General features: G+C 45.2%; 1 protein-coding gene across 1 annotated transcript; it reads left to right on the top strand.

Moving 5' to 3' along the window:
• Positions 1-37: 37 nt before the first annotated feature.
• Positions 38-15,592, top strand: LOC119431991 (serine--tRNA ligase, cytoplasmic). The gene is made up of 11 exons (XM_037699433.2): positions 38-243; positions 471-541; positions 903-986; positions 2,466-2,624; positions 3,560-3,700; positions 4,596-4,751; positions 6,904-7,113; positions 8,662-8,791; positions 14,039-14,196; positions 14,565-14,694; positions 15,444-15,592. The coding sequence occupies exons 1-11, from the start codon at positions 108-110 to the stop codon at positions 15,563-15,565; spliced, it is 1,497 nt and encodes a 498-aa protein (XP_037555361.1). The 5' UTR covers positions 38-107; the 3' UTR covers positions 15,566-15,592.
• The last annotated feature ends 1,135 nt before the right edge of the window (positions 15,593-16,727 follow it).

The following is a 16,727-nucleotide window of genomic DNA, read 5'->3' as shown; positions in this document are numbered from 1 at the left end:
CTGCCCTCGAGCGTTCAAAAACTGCCACGCGTTGTTTGCTTCGCACCGGCTCTCTGCCTCGCCTCGCCAACCTCACTTTACAGATCGACCAGCCGGCAAGAAGAAAAATGGTTTTGGACCTAGAACTTTTCCGCGCCGACAAGGGCGGGGACCCCGAAAAGATACGGGAGAACCAGCGAAGACGTTTTAAGGATCCCGGACTCGTGGACAAAGTCGTCGATGCCGATACAGTGTGGAGGAAACGTGAGTTGTGTGTGGGGTGCCTTGCGTGCGTGTGACAAGCGGCTGGTAAAGCACGTTTGCCGCTTTGCATGCGCGTGGCGGGTGCGGAAATCGTGGCCCGACGTTTCGTCACCCGCTTTCGCGACGTGTTGCAGAATATAAACTTCGCCAAAAAAAATTTTTCTTTACAATATGATGCTCTCAACCGGCGCATTTGATGTTTCGTTCCCGTGTTCCGTTTGTCGTAGTGAGGCATCAACTGGACAACTGGAACAAGTTGAAAAACCTATGCAGCAAGGAGATTGGCCAGAAGATGAAGGTAAGGCTATGACAGCTAGTCGAGTGTAAATTGCCGCGTTGTTTAAACGGAGTGACCTCCTACAAATTGCACGCTGAACCGATCCTGAAACTTAACTCAGGTGGACATGGTTTCAGAAGTTCGTAGTAGCTTGCTGGCGTATCTTATCACAGGCCGACTTGAGTTTCAATGTCGGACCGATACCGCCAGCGACGTTTACCACGAACGTATACCGCGTTCAGCTTTTTTTAAGCTCCGGAAGACTTGCTATTGTACGAAATACTGGCTCGCAGTATGCTACTCGCGTTCCATTGTCTTGTCATGTCTTGGCGGCGAGCAGGGCTTGTACATTGTTTCCTTTCGCTGTTTCTCTTGGTTTCAGAAAAAAGAGAACGTCGGCGAAGGCGACCACTTACCTGACAGTGTTGTTGAAAAGCTGAGCGAACTTACATCGGAGGTGTTACAGGTAAATCACAATACCACCTTTTGAATGAGTTTTTCACAAGCTACTGGAGAGAACACTGCAGTTCACAGCCCACCACATTTCCACACCGGCGTTCCTAACGGTGAAAACCTTGGCACATTTCCGATCAAGTGAAATGGTCAAGTTTCATCTCGTAATCACGTGCGCCTACAGTTGTGACCTAGTTTTAAACAGTACTTTTTAAACGTGCGATGCTGTCATGCATTGAGAAATTTTGTACCCATTCTTATGGCTTGCCATGCTCATTCGCACTGATTAGGTGCTTTGCAGAGAAAATTTGACACTAAAATGACATCAAACAAGCAACACAGACAGAACCTGTTATTGCGTGTGCCGGTCAATTGATCAAATTATTTAGCATTCCAAAGGTTCGCCTGGGCCATGAGAGATGCTTTACGGAAGGATTTGGAGTTGTTTTTGAGCCACGTGTGGCTCTTAATTTGCACGAGTTGCCATTGCTCCCCACTGCGTAGCTGTTCATCCCCTCCATCAGAGTACAGGGGACATGTTCTGAAACGTTCCACTTCGGTGATAGTTCGCCTAGGCGATAGTTGCGTTCAACTAGTCATCCGGCTGCTTACCCGTGACGTCAGCATGCACTACCAACACGCGCACTCGAACGCTTCGCAAAACACACGAGAGAGCGCACCGTGCGAGTGCAGAGCTGTTCGAGTGTGTTGTTTTCGAATGTATCGGCTGCAGTACTACACAGGCGTGTTCGTTTATCCAATATATGTTGGGAGCAGCCACTGACACCGTGACGTCAAAATGACGTACACTGGAACTACTAGGTGGCAGCGACTTATTTTCCGGTTTTGCTCAACCAGCCAATCGGCGCGCGCCTGAAGGCGAAAAGCGGAATATCGCCAAAGTGGAACGTTTCAGAATACGTCCCCAGATGCAGTGTCCGGGAGCTGAGCGCATTACCTTATGTTCAGCAGCTGAACGCCATACCTGCTTAGCTCCTGTGATGGATGGTGAACATCTAATAAATAGGTTTTGGTTGTTTTGTGCTACACTTATTTGTACAGTCAAAGGCAAATAGCCTTTGGCTGGCACTTTGGTGCATGGATCCTCCTACATAATAAGGTAAAATCGAGTTGGCTGATTGCATTTCGTACAGTTGGTTGATGCTCTCGCCCGCCTTGAGCTACAGGCCTGAACTCAAGGCAATGAATAGACTTGCCAGCTATGCGTTTTGCCTTATTCATGTGTCGTCACCCATCTTGTTTGTTCCTCTTTCTTTCCCCATTACAGAGTATAGCTGGCTAGAGGAGCGTACCTCGAGCTGACCTCTGTCTCTCTCATCATTAAACATTTCTTGCTCTCTCACTCCACTTAGATGTGTGGTTTCGTAGAAATTGGCAGCATTGATTAAATTTCAGTGCTTTCTTTTTCTCCCATCTCGTAAGAGGACTTTCAAGCTAGACTTTGGTGCTTCTGCTTTTTTTTTCTTTTCAGAGCCTCACTGTTAACCAGATAAAGCGAATTAGGGTACTCATCGATGAAGCCATAGTTCAATGTAACAAGGACCTCGACACCTACGAAGCAGAACGAAATGCTGCTCTCCGTGAAATGGGCAACTGGCTTCACGAGTCTTGCGTTGTCTCCAACGACGAGGTGTGCGCCCCTTTCCTCCTTCTCCTCTTCTAATACTTCGGTCACGCAGGGCACTTTCGGTCGCGATCGAGCCAGATAGAGATCGAATTTCTCAACTATGATTGGCACCTCTCTGCAGCTTGCACCAATGAGCCCATCATTATTGGTTAAGTTGATACTGATCTGTCTTGTTTGCAAAAGAAAGTGCCAATGTGTCTGTGGTTATTAAACTTGGAAGCAATGATTAGTGCAGTTCAGTTGAGATAAGAAAGCATACAGTACTGTACAATTTGTGCAACTTGTGCAGGGTTTTGCACGTCACATAGACCTTGAGACTGATGGTGTCTGTGAATGTACTTTCGAAGATTACAGCAGACAATATTGTAGCAGACGAGGATACCGCTGTGTGTATTGCTAATTAGTGTTAGTTCTTGAGAAGATGGAGATTTCAGTTGCGGGAGCCTGCTGCTGTTGCTGTAGATGAGTTCAGAGCTAAAGGAATCCCTGAAATCTGCTGTGTCTTAATTTTGTGTGAGTGTTCTTTCATTTACTGATAATATTTGGTTGTGTAACTTGAACATTGAAGAAGTACTATAAGAAAGAAATTGATTTCTTAAAATTCTTGTGTTGGAGTAGAGCTCTTGAAAGTTTGGCGAAATTCAATCCTGCAATATATTGAACTCATGTTTTGTGCAAATACGCTAATGGAACTTTCATAATTTGGCCATATCTCTTGTCTTCATCTTATTATTATTATTATTATTATTATTATTATTATTATTATTATTATTATTATTATTATTATTATTACTACTACTACCATTCAGAAGCAATAATTTGGTTTTGGTTGTTGTGAGCTTGCTGTTGTAAAGTATCATATAATTCCAAACTCAGTAGTAGTAGAGGCAAAGATTTCCTCCGCTCTCAGTGACTGTTGATGTTTTGTTTATCTCCAGGATGAGAATGCTGTGATAAAGACTCACGGAGATGTCGAGACCAAAAAGAAGTACTCGCACGTCGACTTGATTGCCATGATCAATGGCATGGACGGCGATAGGGGCTCAGTCACGGCTGGTGGGCGTGGCTACTACCTCATGGTTAGTTTTCAATTGCATTCGAAGAGGGCTTGTTGTCGCTGTATCATTCATGCAGGAAAGTGCCTGAGGAAAGGAAGTGTAGGGGGAGCTGCTGGCACTGACCGACCCTGTGTCGACCCTGTGTCGATGCCCTGTGTCGACTCTTGTGTCGGTCTGCATGTGTAACGAAGCGTAATTTTATTTTTTATTCGTGTCGTGTTGAAATTTACAACAAGACAGGTGCAGTACAGTTTCCTGGCTAACAGGGTTGCCAATAAAGATAGAGGTGCTGTGAACAGTTTGGGCGTACAACAGAACTAGAACCAAGACAAAAATGAAACAACCGTTATGTTTATGACAATTCAAGAGGACTAAAGAGAGGAATGTGCAAACGAGCTGTCAGGTCATTATAAAACAGGAAATCTGGTCTATTTATTGTCATCCAGTAGAAACAAAAAAGCAGTAGTTAGGGACTTTTGGCCATTCCGACTGGGTCAAGTCAAGACTCGGCATAATTACTTGAAAGAATTCGAGATGGTTGGCAACCCTAGTCGCACTCCTTTAAGATTGACAAAATTTACCGACTGTCACGTCACTTTTTACAAAGTGAGCTTACTGACAGACACACTATGAATAGTCTTGTGCACATTTTTTCTTGCGCTATGTACAGCAGGACACAACAGGGATGAACCGGACTCTGAATATGAAGTGGACACGAAGTGGCACATGGGAGCTCCCATGTGTCACTTCGTGTCCGCTTCATATTCAGTGTCCGGTTCTTCCCTGTTGCGTCCTGCTGTACATAGCGCAAGAAAAAATGAATGCGCACCAACTAGCCCAATTCATAGCTCTTCTAATAGTTTTGTATATTTACGGTGTGCTTGAGAACTGGTTGTTCCCTCGTTCGTGTACGCAGAATGCAGCTGTGTTCCTGGAGCAAGCCCTTCTGCAGCTGTCGCTGCAGATGCTGCACGCCAAGGGCTACTCGCCCCTGTACACGCCCTTCTTCATGCGCAAGGAAATTATGCAGGAGGTGGCGCAGCTCAGCCAGTTTGACGAGGAGCTCTACAAGGTGGGCTGTTGAAGAGGTGTGCGCACACATACTTGTGGCAGCAGCCCCAGTTGAACCTTTTTAACCCCTTCCCTACCGCTGATGAATATAGTCGTCACTGGATTATGTACTAGTATAGCCAATGACAGGTATTATTCTGTCACAAGGAAGAATACCTTGCAGTGTAGACCAATGACGAGTATATTGGTCAGCTTGCTTCTAGTTGAGTTTTTGGCACTAGAAGGGCAGCTTTTGTCAACATTTGTGGGCTAGTGCGTGTTTTTTTGTTGTTGTTGTTTTCATTCTCTTTATTATAAGCTGCTTGAATGCTTACATGGAAACATGGTATCACTAGAATGGCAGCTTTTGTCAACATTACTGGGCTAGTGCATGTTTTTTAAAAAAAGATTATTTTTATTATATGCTGCTTGAATGCTTACGTGGAAACATGGTATCCTGAGGCCCACACTTTCATGAAATTTCTGGTCAATTCGGCACAATTTTTGTAATTCTCTGTTGCATGGAAAGGGCTGAAGGGACACTGAAGTGGGATATTCGTACCTGTAAGCTTTTGCAAATTTATCATAAAATGTTGAACTTGTAGGGCATCTTTATGACTGTCGTATTGTCTGAAAAAGTTTAGCAGCTTTTCATTTGTGGTCATTTCAGGGCAAATCTCATTTCAAAAGAATGCAGATACAGTCACCCGGCGATTTTTTGGAGGCTGAGTTTTCGGATCTGCTTGTTTATGCAAGCTTACTAGCAGCAGTCACCCTACTCTTTCTCAGGACTTATGCATAACAGCAACCAAAATTTCAGGCACCATTTCGTTAATATTTCATGAATATTTGTATTTGCCTGTGGTGTAGATTATTTCTGCTATAACTAAGGAGCATGTCTGTTCGCAGCGTCCCTATACAGAAATAAGTATGTTATCTTTATTATACTCAGTCAACATCGTCAGTAAAAGAATTTTTAAAAATTTTCACCAAATTTTATCAACGTTTGGCTTCATCTGCAGTTTCTTCACTTCAGACTGATATAGTGTTTCTTTTTAGTCTCCTTTTAATTTTAGCAGTTAACACAGGTAATAATCTTGGAACCACACATGGATTAAGAGTTCGTTTGTGAAGCTGTGGGGTCTGAGCTAGGTTGAAGCATCAGGCCATCATACCCCTAAGGGGTGGGTGTGAACGAGCGTCCGCGTGTCACCAGCCATGAACAATCTCAACCTTTGCAACCTGCGTGCTTCTGCATCAGATGAACTCAAGACCATTATCATGAAGGCAGGACACTGCTAACAAATACTCTCTCTGATTTAATTTCCTTTTTTTTTTTTTTTTTTTTACTAATAAGCCTAATCTTTATTTCAGTTAACATTGTTGGCTTTAGCAGTCCAGCTACCATAATCTTTTGGTCACTATAAAACGGATTTGGTGTGGCACTCAAGTTCAGTACAGCCATGCTTGCCTTTGGCTTCACTGTTTCACTGCCTGCAACTACTTACTGACATTCAGAGTGCAGTCCACTTATAATTGCAAGGCTGTATGGCTGCACGTAGCTGGCCATTGAGTGATGACTTGTGCCCAAAGGCTCCATTGCTTAAACAGTATTATGTGCACATTTTGCATCTTGCTTGGTGCAGCACCAGTGCAACACAAGTGATGAGGGAAGGGGCGCCCTGCACTGTGTACCGTATATTGTCTTTTACATCAGATGTGCTCACAGATGCCATTCGATATAGGTGTAAGAGTCGTGACTCTTCTGTACCATTATGGGAGGTTTTCATAGCCATCCCCTGCACCGCTTAGATTAATGAGCCATGCTTTCAAATCATTGGTCCATTCATTCAAAGGGACATTTCCAGTGCGCACTATTGAATACTTCAAGATATTCACGTGGTTCTTGAGTGACACCTGATGCAGTGACTCAGTTGCATTTACTGATAAGATAGAGGTCTCAGGTTTGCTACCAGGTCTCTGCAGCCGCACTTTGTTGGGGTCGGTATGCAAAAAACACTTGCGTACTGCGCTTTGGGCGGATGTTAAGGGAGCCCAGTGAGTCAGAATTAATCTAAAACTCTCCACTATCATGCTTTCCATAACCCCTGTGCTGTTTTAGGTCATCAAACTCTCAACTGTCAATCAATCAATGCATTCTCTCTGCCAACCAGGTGATTGGCAAGGGTGGCGATGGCGCGGTGGACGAGAAGTACCTGATTGCCACCTCGGAGCAACCCATCGCAGCCTTCCACAGGGACGAGTGGCTGTCGCCAGAGGCCCTGCCCATCCGCTATGCCGGCATCTCCTCCTGCTTCCGTCAGGAGGTCGGCTCGCATGGGCGCGACACCCGCGGCATCTTCCGTGTCCACCAGTTTGAGAAGGTCGGTGTGAGACGGCGTGGCAGCACATTGGTTGGTGCACATCATTTGCAGCTGTGCAGATTAGAGAAGGAAATGGGGGTAGCCGAAATTATAGCTCGCATTAACAGAACTAGGTGGGGTGGGAAAATTATGAAATTTGCAGCCATAACTTGGAATCGGCTAGCACACGACATGGATGGAAGACAGGGAGAGGCCTTTGTGCTGCAGTGGACATAAATAAGATGATGATATATGCCTGTACTGTCTTCTGTGCTTTTATCTAGAGCACTTGAGCGCAGGGCTGAAGAGCAGAGTAGCAGTAATGACACAGCAAACACAGCAGCTGTTAGGCTCAAGGAACCAGGCTGAATGCTGGTTTGCCCGAGCGTCCCTGTGGCTTCAGCTGGTCACAAGTATTGTCTCCCAAATCGGACCAGCAACTTGCATGCATCGATTTCTTTGGATCGCAGGGCACCAGTTTAGCTCTCTAAACGGAACCTTGTATAACTTTGTTAGTTTAGTCTACTACATTGGGATGCACATTCATGTGGACCTCAACACATGTGCAGGCGGCCTCGCTCCTACAGTAGGAGCACGCTCTTGGCAAATTGCACATGATGCTATGCTAAAGCAGCTTATTTTAAAGCCAATGGTTAAGGTTGCATGGCATGGCATTAGTTTATGTCGTAGACCAGGAGGGGTTATTTTGTAAGCGTCCAACTAAGTTTCAGCGCATGCTGAATGGCTAGAGCTTGAGAGCCGGTGGTGACTATTGGCGCCTGCCTGTCCTACCGGCTTCGAGCTCTATCCAATCAATGCGCACTGAAATGGAGTCCACTTAGTGACACTTGCAGAATACCCTCCCAGGTCTTTGAAAGCCTCACCCTCATTACATTTGTGGTTGCATTATGTTGTAAAATCTCAATGATATGATCATGGTGGATCCAAATTTTGTGGCGAGACAAATTTTTAGAAACTCCCAGCTAAATGTCCTAAAATGATTCGAATGCTCTACTGGGCTGCATTGGACAATAGGAATTTCTGAGTGGCCAAGAGACCTGTCAAGAGACCAAGAGAAGTACTATGGCCACTGTGTAGGGTTGCAAAGTCAACATACAAAATCTGCGTGTTTCAGGATCCTGGCAGCAATCTGCGCATTTCAAAAGGTCTCACTGTAGCGTGCAGTGAGTGCTGGCTATGCACGCGAAGGAACAAGTGGGAAGGTTTATGCATTCTGGTAGTGTCTAGACACTCCAACGTCACTGAGAACTTCAATTGAAAGTAATCACTATAAATAAACAGGACTGGTCTTACCTTTGCTTTGCTGCTGTGATTGTGGTCTGTTACAGATCATTCGAATTCCAGATGATTGAAATGTCTTTGTAAATCTTGAGAAATTCTTATTGCGATTACGTTCTATTTGTGCACATATGCAAATGTTTACATGACTGTTATGGCCTGTGGCCAATGACCTGTGCTTATGGTGTATTGCGCAATACGCAATACTTGCGTATTGCGTCTTCAGCTATTGGCGTCAGCCGATCTTGTTACTCGGTTGCTTTCCACCAGGTGGAGCAGTTCTGCATCACTTCGCCGCACGACAACAAGTCGTGGGAGATGTTTGACGAGATGATTGGCAACGCGGAGGAGTTCTGTCAGAAGCTGGGCATTCCTTACCGTGTCGTCAGCATTGTTTCAGGTGAGAAGCTGTTAACTCTTTCCCTACCATGAGGAAAATAGATGTTTTTTGTATGTTAAGGCAGATGTTTTTTCTGAAGGAACTACTGCACTCAATATTTAATGTAATACATAAACAGAAAGCAAGATAAATGCACTTTTCATGCATAAAAGTTTTCTTAACAAGATGTATGTCATAAAAAAAAGGTATAAATTGTTAAAATCAAGATTGTGCAATAAAATTGAACAAAGTTTGTAAAGACACGCTTGTATCTACAAAGAAAAAAATGTTACTAAAATTATGAGATATGCAAAATGTATTGCCGTCTATTAGGCTCCATCTCCGAAAAAATTAAAAATTTTCATTGAACAGGTATTCCGCTACAAAACTTTTACTGCAAGCACTACAGTTCGGCATGCTGGGCTGCGGTCGCCGATGTTCCGGGCTGGTTTGCGTTGTCATCGCTTTCAGACTCAAAGTCCGACAAAAAGTCAGGGTCCCCTGACTCGCTGCGATTCGATGTGTCGATAAGATCAGTCGCAGAGTCAGCGGAATCTCGATATCTGCCATCTCCTGAAGCGCGCATGCCGTTTCTGGAGCCGGACATTCTTGCTTGCTGCTTTGACGATTGTGAAACTTTGAAGTGCATTTAAAAATCACCGCCTCGCGGGAAAAAGCGAACTGCTTAGAAAACTAAAATATAGTTCTCCTCCTTCACGTCCGATAGCGCAGTATGTCCGTGAGCGGCGCGGAAGGTCTCGAAAGTGGCATTTCAAACCATCGATAGAGGGCTAACGATGCCCAATGGGTGTAGTACGGAAAGAGTTAACAAGTCGCAACGTTCTGATATAACATGCTTACACAGACTTGACATTGTGATGTAGACACTGGTCTCGCTACAAACGCCAATCATGAGCGCTTCGAGAGTGGCAGTGCGATCGGCGGTGAGCTGCTTAAGTACTTGACAAGCGTGGCTAGGCACTTTTTGGATTCTGTTGCCTCAGAGTGTTCTACACGAATTCCATGCTGATATTGTCGTACGAGTTGTAATATGCCATGTTTTTATGCACAGACAGCAGCTTTATGGTCACAGATTACTTTTCTGCATTTCGCTATGCATGGCCAGTGCATTGCAGTTTTACTGATCTCAGAGTACTGAGTGCAGTAACACATGCAGAAGCTCCAACCCCATAGCTTTTTGTTCATTACCACAGAAAGTTATCCGTGTATACATACAGCTGGAGTGAGTTTTGGATGAGTCCTTTTTGTAATTGTCAAGCTAGCTTTCCCCCGATTCAGTTTGCCAAGCTAACGATGGTGCAGTCACTGTTGCAATCAGTGTGTATGAGCACAGTTTGTCTGTAAGATATGGAAAGTGTAGACGTGGCTCTTGTGATGAAAATGTGCGCCAGAGGCAAGCCCCAGTTTGGACAGCCAGCACTTCGTCTTCCTTTGAACCACGACTGGTACCACCACCAGTTGGGCAAATATGCAATGCAGAGAAGTGCACTTGCAGATTGGGAAAGTGGTCTTTGTGTAGCCTAGACAAGAAACACCCACTTGCCATTAGTAGCAGAAGCTACACTACCTAAGCTGGACAATTCCATTAAAGGCCAACTGCAACAAAATTTCACTCTGGCTAAATTCATTATATTAATGAGTACTAGCACATACTATGGGAGCCATCTTGGCATAGTTGCAGGGCTGGTAATTCACTAATTTTCATCATCAGCCTATTTTTATGTCCACTGCAGGACGGAGGCCTCTCCCTGCGATCTCCAATTACCCTGTCATGCGCTAGCTGATTTCAACTTGTGCCTGCCATTTTCATATTAGCAACCTTTAAATAGTACCTAAGCAGACGACGCATGCACCTGGTGGTTAGCATGTACAGTCGAATTAAGCGGAGTTCAATTTAAAGAAAGCTGACTGAATGTAGGGCTTACATGCAGCACGGCGTTAGGAGGCGTCGGTGCACTGAGCTAACATATATGTAACGGTGTCCGAAAGTGTGGCTTCACAGCAGCTCGTCGCGTGCTACCGTGAAGCTGCACTTTTAGACAAAATTTTTACTGCTGTGAAGCTGCACATTAAAGAAAAATTAGAATATAACCCACACCCCGACTTCACTGTTGAATTTAAAATTTTGTGCCGGTTACATGCGCCAGGCGCAACCGTACTAGTCCAGGTGCAACCAAATTAGGAAGGCCCACTCAGCTTCAACAAAATCACGCCCTCACCAGAACTGGAATTGGCCTCCCTGGTGCAGCATTCGGCCACTATACTTCCCTCATGACTCCTGCAGTTAACCCATGGAAAGACAGGGGTAATTGGACATCGCAGGGAGAGGCCTTCGTCCTGCAGTGGACATAAATATAGGCTGCTGCTGATGATGATGATGATGACATGCGCCAAAATACGGTACTTGCAACGGAAGCAGCAGCTGGAGTGCAGCTGCCAGGTCTAAAGCATCACCGCCCGAGTTGGCATGCCACTGAGGCATGGTTGGTGGTGTGGTATGTTCGAATTAACCTTCGCAAACGCTTACGCATTCGAATTACCGGCTGTTTTCAAAAACTGGAATACACGTCATTTTTACAGGACCATGGCGTCAGTTTGAATAAACCTAAAGTTCGAATTAAGCGGGTTTTAATTAACGAGATTCCACCATATGGACGTACTGTCCCAGCATGTTGCCTCCCAAGATTTTCAGCGTGCCACAGGGGCAGCTAGGGGTGCTGCCTTATGTCGGAGGTCAGCTGCGCTGGTTCTCAATGTTGTCTGTTGTGCATCACCTCTGGCTAGTGGCAATGACAACATTATTTTATGTCTCCATATTAAAAAAAATGGCTATTTTCGCTAGCATGTTGTGACGCATCCACTCACATTTCAAAGGAAAGTTCCTCATATATGCTGCTTTATGGTGTGATCATTTTCAAGTTTTCAATAATTTTTAAAAATCGCCGGTTGTAAATAACATTACTCTAGTCCTTGAGCTAGATTATTCAGAGAAGTGGACATTACTTTCACGAAAAATTGAAACACTTATTCAAATAATAAGAAAATTAACTTCCTAATTTGTTAATTAATGGCACATATTCCAATTTACGAATTGCAGCCAGCGAGTTTGCAAGGTGCAGCCACTTGCAACGAATTTCCAGAATGACAACCAGTTTGTAGATATGTACCATCGAACTCGCCACAAAATTGTGTTGTTGTTCAAATTACTTAAAAAAAAAAAAACACTACTTTATGCATTTAAGCACAAAAGTAACTGGAACACCCATGTATTTCATCCCACACTTTGGGAAATAATATCTCGAGACTGGTGCCATCATGGATATTCATTTCAAGTGGTACGTCTTGCAAATTCACCAGCTACAATTCGTAAATTGCAATATAGGCCATAAAGTAATTAATTAAGAAGTTAATCAGTGAACTTTTGTTTATTAGCTGAATATATGTTTCGATTTCTTGTGTTAGTAATGTTCGCCTCTTCGAATAGTCCAGCTCAAGGGCAAGAATTATGCTATCTGTGAGTCTTAAAAATTCCAGAAAACGTAAGAATTACGTCGTACATCTACACTACCTGAAGCTAGAATTTTTACTCAATTCAGTACAGTCGATTTCTGGTAATTCAACTCTGGTGGGACTGACGAAATTTATTGAATTATTTGCCGGGTCGAATTAAACAACTTGCTGAAAAAACATCGGAACACCGCTGATTTATTTGGTAGTGTTTGCTTGATTCCAAGACGCCCTCACATGAAATGCGCACTGCCCGCTTTCTATGTGTCCAAAGTAGAAAACTAATGTAGGAATGACATTAAAGCTCCTAAGCAATGTAGAAATCTAATGCGCACCCGGTTTTCTAGCAAGAAGAATGGTCATAGGTCTAATAATAGGTCTAATGTCGCCCTGTGTGTTAAAGTCAACGGGAGCTTGTAGATGAAATGGCTCCTCCCATCTATAGCCTTTCCTCGCAATCCTTTCGTGCAGACAGGCCCCGTTTTTTGGCTCTAGCCCTCACGTCACCCACCAGCTATTGGAGGAGGTTGCGGCGGTACTGCAGGTGTCGCTGTTCTTTGTCATCATGATCATGCAGCTGTGTGCGCCTCAAAATAAAGCTATTGACAATGGAAACCTCTAGAAGCTTTCACTAAATGTGCCACCGTAAAATGCACGCGATGAAAAAGTGGTCATGCTTCTCAGCGAACCGCGCGAATGTGCTGTTCCGCGCGCAAGTGAGAATGCTCTAGTATCCAGAAGCCGTGCTGAACATTGTGCTGCACCCTAGTGCAAAGAGAAGTAAACTTCAACAAACAAAGTTTACTTATCCCTCAAGAGATGGCACATCATGTATACAAAGAATTCGCATGAATCGCAGTGAGCAAAACCGCTAAATTTAACCCCCGAACACCCTTGTCGGGCGGTGCCCGACAGCGAACCGCTACGGCCGTGTTGCGTTGTCGGGTCCTGCCCGACAACGGACTGCAAAGGGTTAAAGTCAGCTTTGCCGCACTACAGCCGCATTATGTGGTAAAGCGTACAAATGTCATGAAGGCGGTTCTGGTTTCATACCTGATTGCACCGCACAGGCAATTTTCAGCCCAGTTTCCATGGAAAAGAAGGCATGCGTTACAATTGAGCAAATAATGTAATCTGACAATGGGAGGCTGCCCTAAGCAGCCCCGATCTTGAAGCACAGCTATGGGCTGTCCATCGGGCCCGCAACGCAGCAGTGAGGCTCGGCCTTTGTGTACCGACGTGGGAGCGGCCCGCTACATGCTGACGCACGTTCCGAGGGACCGTAATAAAGTTTTATCATACCATACCATTGTGAGCTACCATTATTGCTTGAAAATTTTCCTAGGATAGACCAAAAATAGGCGTTTTTGACGAGACATTTATTGTGTGTTCAGCGCGTTCACTGTTCCCTAAGCTCTGCCAAGACATGCTGCCACTAAAGAGGTCACTATTGGGGCCACCATAGGGGTCACGCGCGTGCATACTGGCTGGTCAAGTTGGAATTAGCTGGCTCAGGCCAATTCTGTAATCGAAATAAGAAAACTTCGGGTCCATTGAAATGCATTGGCACCGGCCAAGACCTTCGGTCGGCATCAAATTAACCAGAGTCCACTAAACGAAAGTCCACTGTAGTTCAGTGCAGCTGGCCTTTAAACCTTACAAAGTGCATGGCCAGTTCCTCGTATATGGTTCACTCTTCTTGCACACGTGCATCGTTTGTCCACCTTCATGGCTGTCCAGGAGCGCTGAACAACGCAGCAGCCAAGAAGCACGACCTGGAAGCGTGGTTTCCCGGATCTGGTGCCTTCCGGGAGCTGGTGTCCTGCTCCAACTGCCTCGACTACCAAGCACGCCGCCTACTAGTCCGTTATGGCCAGACCAAGAAGATGAATGCGCAGGTGACGACTTTTGCTTCGGTGCTGCACATAATGCATAGAGTTTCCTACAAAAATTCACAGGGGCAGCTGGTGCTGTGATTGTTCAGTTACCGGGAGAATGATGGTCAGTGCATGGATTTGTCTAGTCTTCATGCTTGTGGCTTCATACGTTCTTGCAGCGGTTCTTTTGGCATGTGCCCAATTTTTACCGACAACCTAATATATAACGAAGTGCCGGTTTTACCAACTGTTATATTGAAATTTAACTGTACTTATATGTCAGGCTACAATGTATGCGAATTTTATGTCGCAGTACTAGAGTGACCTCTATAACATATCCACTGTTGAGACAGACTACAGTGTTCAACATAGATAGGTTCTTTTTCTAGACGGAATACGTGCACATGCTGAATGCCACAATGTGTGCCACAACTCGGGTGATCTGTGCTATCCTGGAGAACAACCAGACGGAGGAGGGTGTCGTCGTGCCCGAGGCCTTGCGGCCATTTATGCCACCTGGTGAGTGCTTAACACGTCATCACCAGTGCATGAACTGATGCTCTGCACGTGCAACATGTTCGATGAGCTGTTCTGAAGGTCTGAGGCAGTGTACTTTCGGTGGTACAGTCGACTTCTGGTAATTTGACTTTTGCGGTCTGCATACTTTTGTTCATGGGTGTACAGTTCTCAAAAATTGAAACGTGAACAGTAGCGAATACATTTTGTGTGTAATTACACAACAGTGTGACGTGTAATCGCTCTGCTACCAGTTTCTAAGCATGTAGCAGTTCCAGGTGTATGTTTTGGAGTCTGAATAAGTAACCGTTACAAATTAAGGGGAACCTGGAAATGGTACGATGCATTGGAATAGTTCCTGAATTGTTTGCGTTTCTATTTTCGATACTGTACATTCAGCTCTGGCAGGCTTTTTCTGGCTCCAATCGTGACGGGGCTCTCCACAGGGGTGGATCGAGGGTACGCTCCAGGGGAAGGGGGCTCATCAAAGAATTCAGCGAAAGAGGAGTAGGGGGGAGGCTTTTTCCACACTCATTACTCTCAGCTGGCATGTCTCGAAGGCGGCCCGGGCCCCCAGGGCCTCCCCTGTAGTTCAGTCAGTGGCCCTGCATCGCTGAAAACCGAGTTGTAGCACGGCAGTACTCAGTTAGATGCCAAACCAGTCAAATAAATTTGCTTGTCTGTGACAGGGGCATTCGCCTGTGCCAATCACACTAGGGCTTTAAATGAATCATGTTTGTTCATGCTTGCAGCGTACCGGGAACTGATTCCTTTTGTGAAGCCGGCTCCGATCGACGAGGCTGAGACGAAGAAGCAGCGCAAGCACCGGGAAGGCATGGAGAAGAAGGGCGGCGACGACAAGAAAGAGGAATAGAAAGCCACGCTCTGTCGATCTTGACAAGCTCTCGTGTTGTTGTCATTGCTTGTCATTTAATGTGATTAGCATTCGGTGGGAACCACACTCAGTTTACGGTAGGTTTGTATCTAACCTTTTTCACTTGACCAGCGACCCCAGTTGTCAACGATCTTCGGCCATTGGGTGTGCGCCTAAACAGACAAGTTTGGCACTGTCTGTGTGATATGGATACATGGCCATTCTCGGCCGTCCCAGATAATGAATGTGCCAAGGTGACACAAGGGATGTGTAGCCCTAAATAGGCTAAAGCTGTAGCGCCTCATCCGCAACAGACTCTTCCGTGTAGAGCGCAGCCACTTGCAACAAAGTTGCAGGTGGGAGGCTAGGGATAGTGGGGGTTGCTACGGAGTTTCAACTAGGGTTTTAGCACTGGGGAGTTCCAACAACATCTACTGTGTTGTGGCATCATTCGGCATTGTGGTTGGCAGTAAGATCGCCACTTTGTGTGCCTGCTGATGTGCCCATAATGTTTCGGTATTGACAGATGGCGCAGGGGATATGGCACGGAGATGCAATAATTGTCATAACATAACAAAGATTGATAATCGCATTAACATCAACAATCATCTCCAAAGGATAGATGAGCCACCAATTCCTTGCATTAACAAAGCCTTAGAAGGCTAGTTCATGAGACCTGAAACTTAGAGGATGACCAGGAAGTTTGAGGAGTAGCTAATTGTACTGCATCATAAATGATGGATTGAAAATGATAGATGTAAGGTTAAGCAGGCCAGTAGATGGCAAATTGTTATTGCTGATATTCTAGTCGAGGTTGATGCAACACTCGACTGTTAGCGAGAACTGGAGCAGTGCTCCAGAAGTTGCTTAGACAGCAACTAATGCCCCAGTCACAGGGGCCACTTTTGATCACAGTCAAGTTTCTCAATCTCAATTGGCTCCTTTGCGTAAGCTACAGGTTGGAGTCAATTGCAATTGAAAAAGTTGATCCCAATTGGGCTCGATGACGATCAAAAGTTTCACATGTGACTGAGGTACGGGATTTTAACTACGAGTGTGAGCAGGCCCTGTTGGTGGCAGTGAAGCCTAATTACCTCTCATAGATCTGTTTCTCCTCATAATACGGCTTCAGGGCTGTAATGTGTGACCTTGGTAACACTGC

This window comes from Dermacentor silvarum, chromosome 10 (assembly GCF_013339745.2).
Source record: "Dermacentor silvarum isolate Dsil-2018 chromosome 10, BIME_Dsil_1.4, whole genome shotgun sequence".
Lineage (NCBI taxonomy): Eukaryota > Metazoa > Arthropoda > Arachnida > Ixodida > Ixodidae > Dermacentor > Dermacentor silvarum.
The sequence above is the reverse complement of the archived record's forward strand: the minus strand, read 5'-3'. Positions and strand labels throughout refer to the sequence as shown.

Excerpts from the sequence above, each read along its gene's own strand:
- LOC119431991 (XM_037699433.2), top strand. The coding sequence starts at position 108 with ATGGTTTTGGACCTAGAACTTTTCCGCGCCGACAAGGGCGGGGACCCC. Across the intron at positions 2,625-3,559 it reads GCGTTGTCTCCAACGACGAG|GATGAGAATGCTGTGATAAA; the intron begins GTGTGCGCCCCT and ends GTTTATCTCCAG. Across the intron at positions 14,197-14,564 it reads CCAAGAAGATGAATGCGCAG|ACGGAATACGTGCACATGCT; the intron begins GTGACGACTTTT and ends TTCTTTTTCTAG.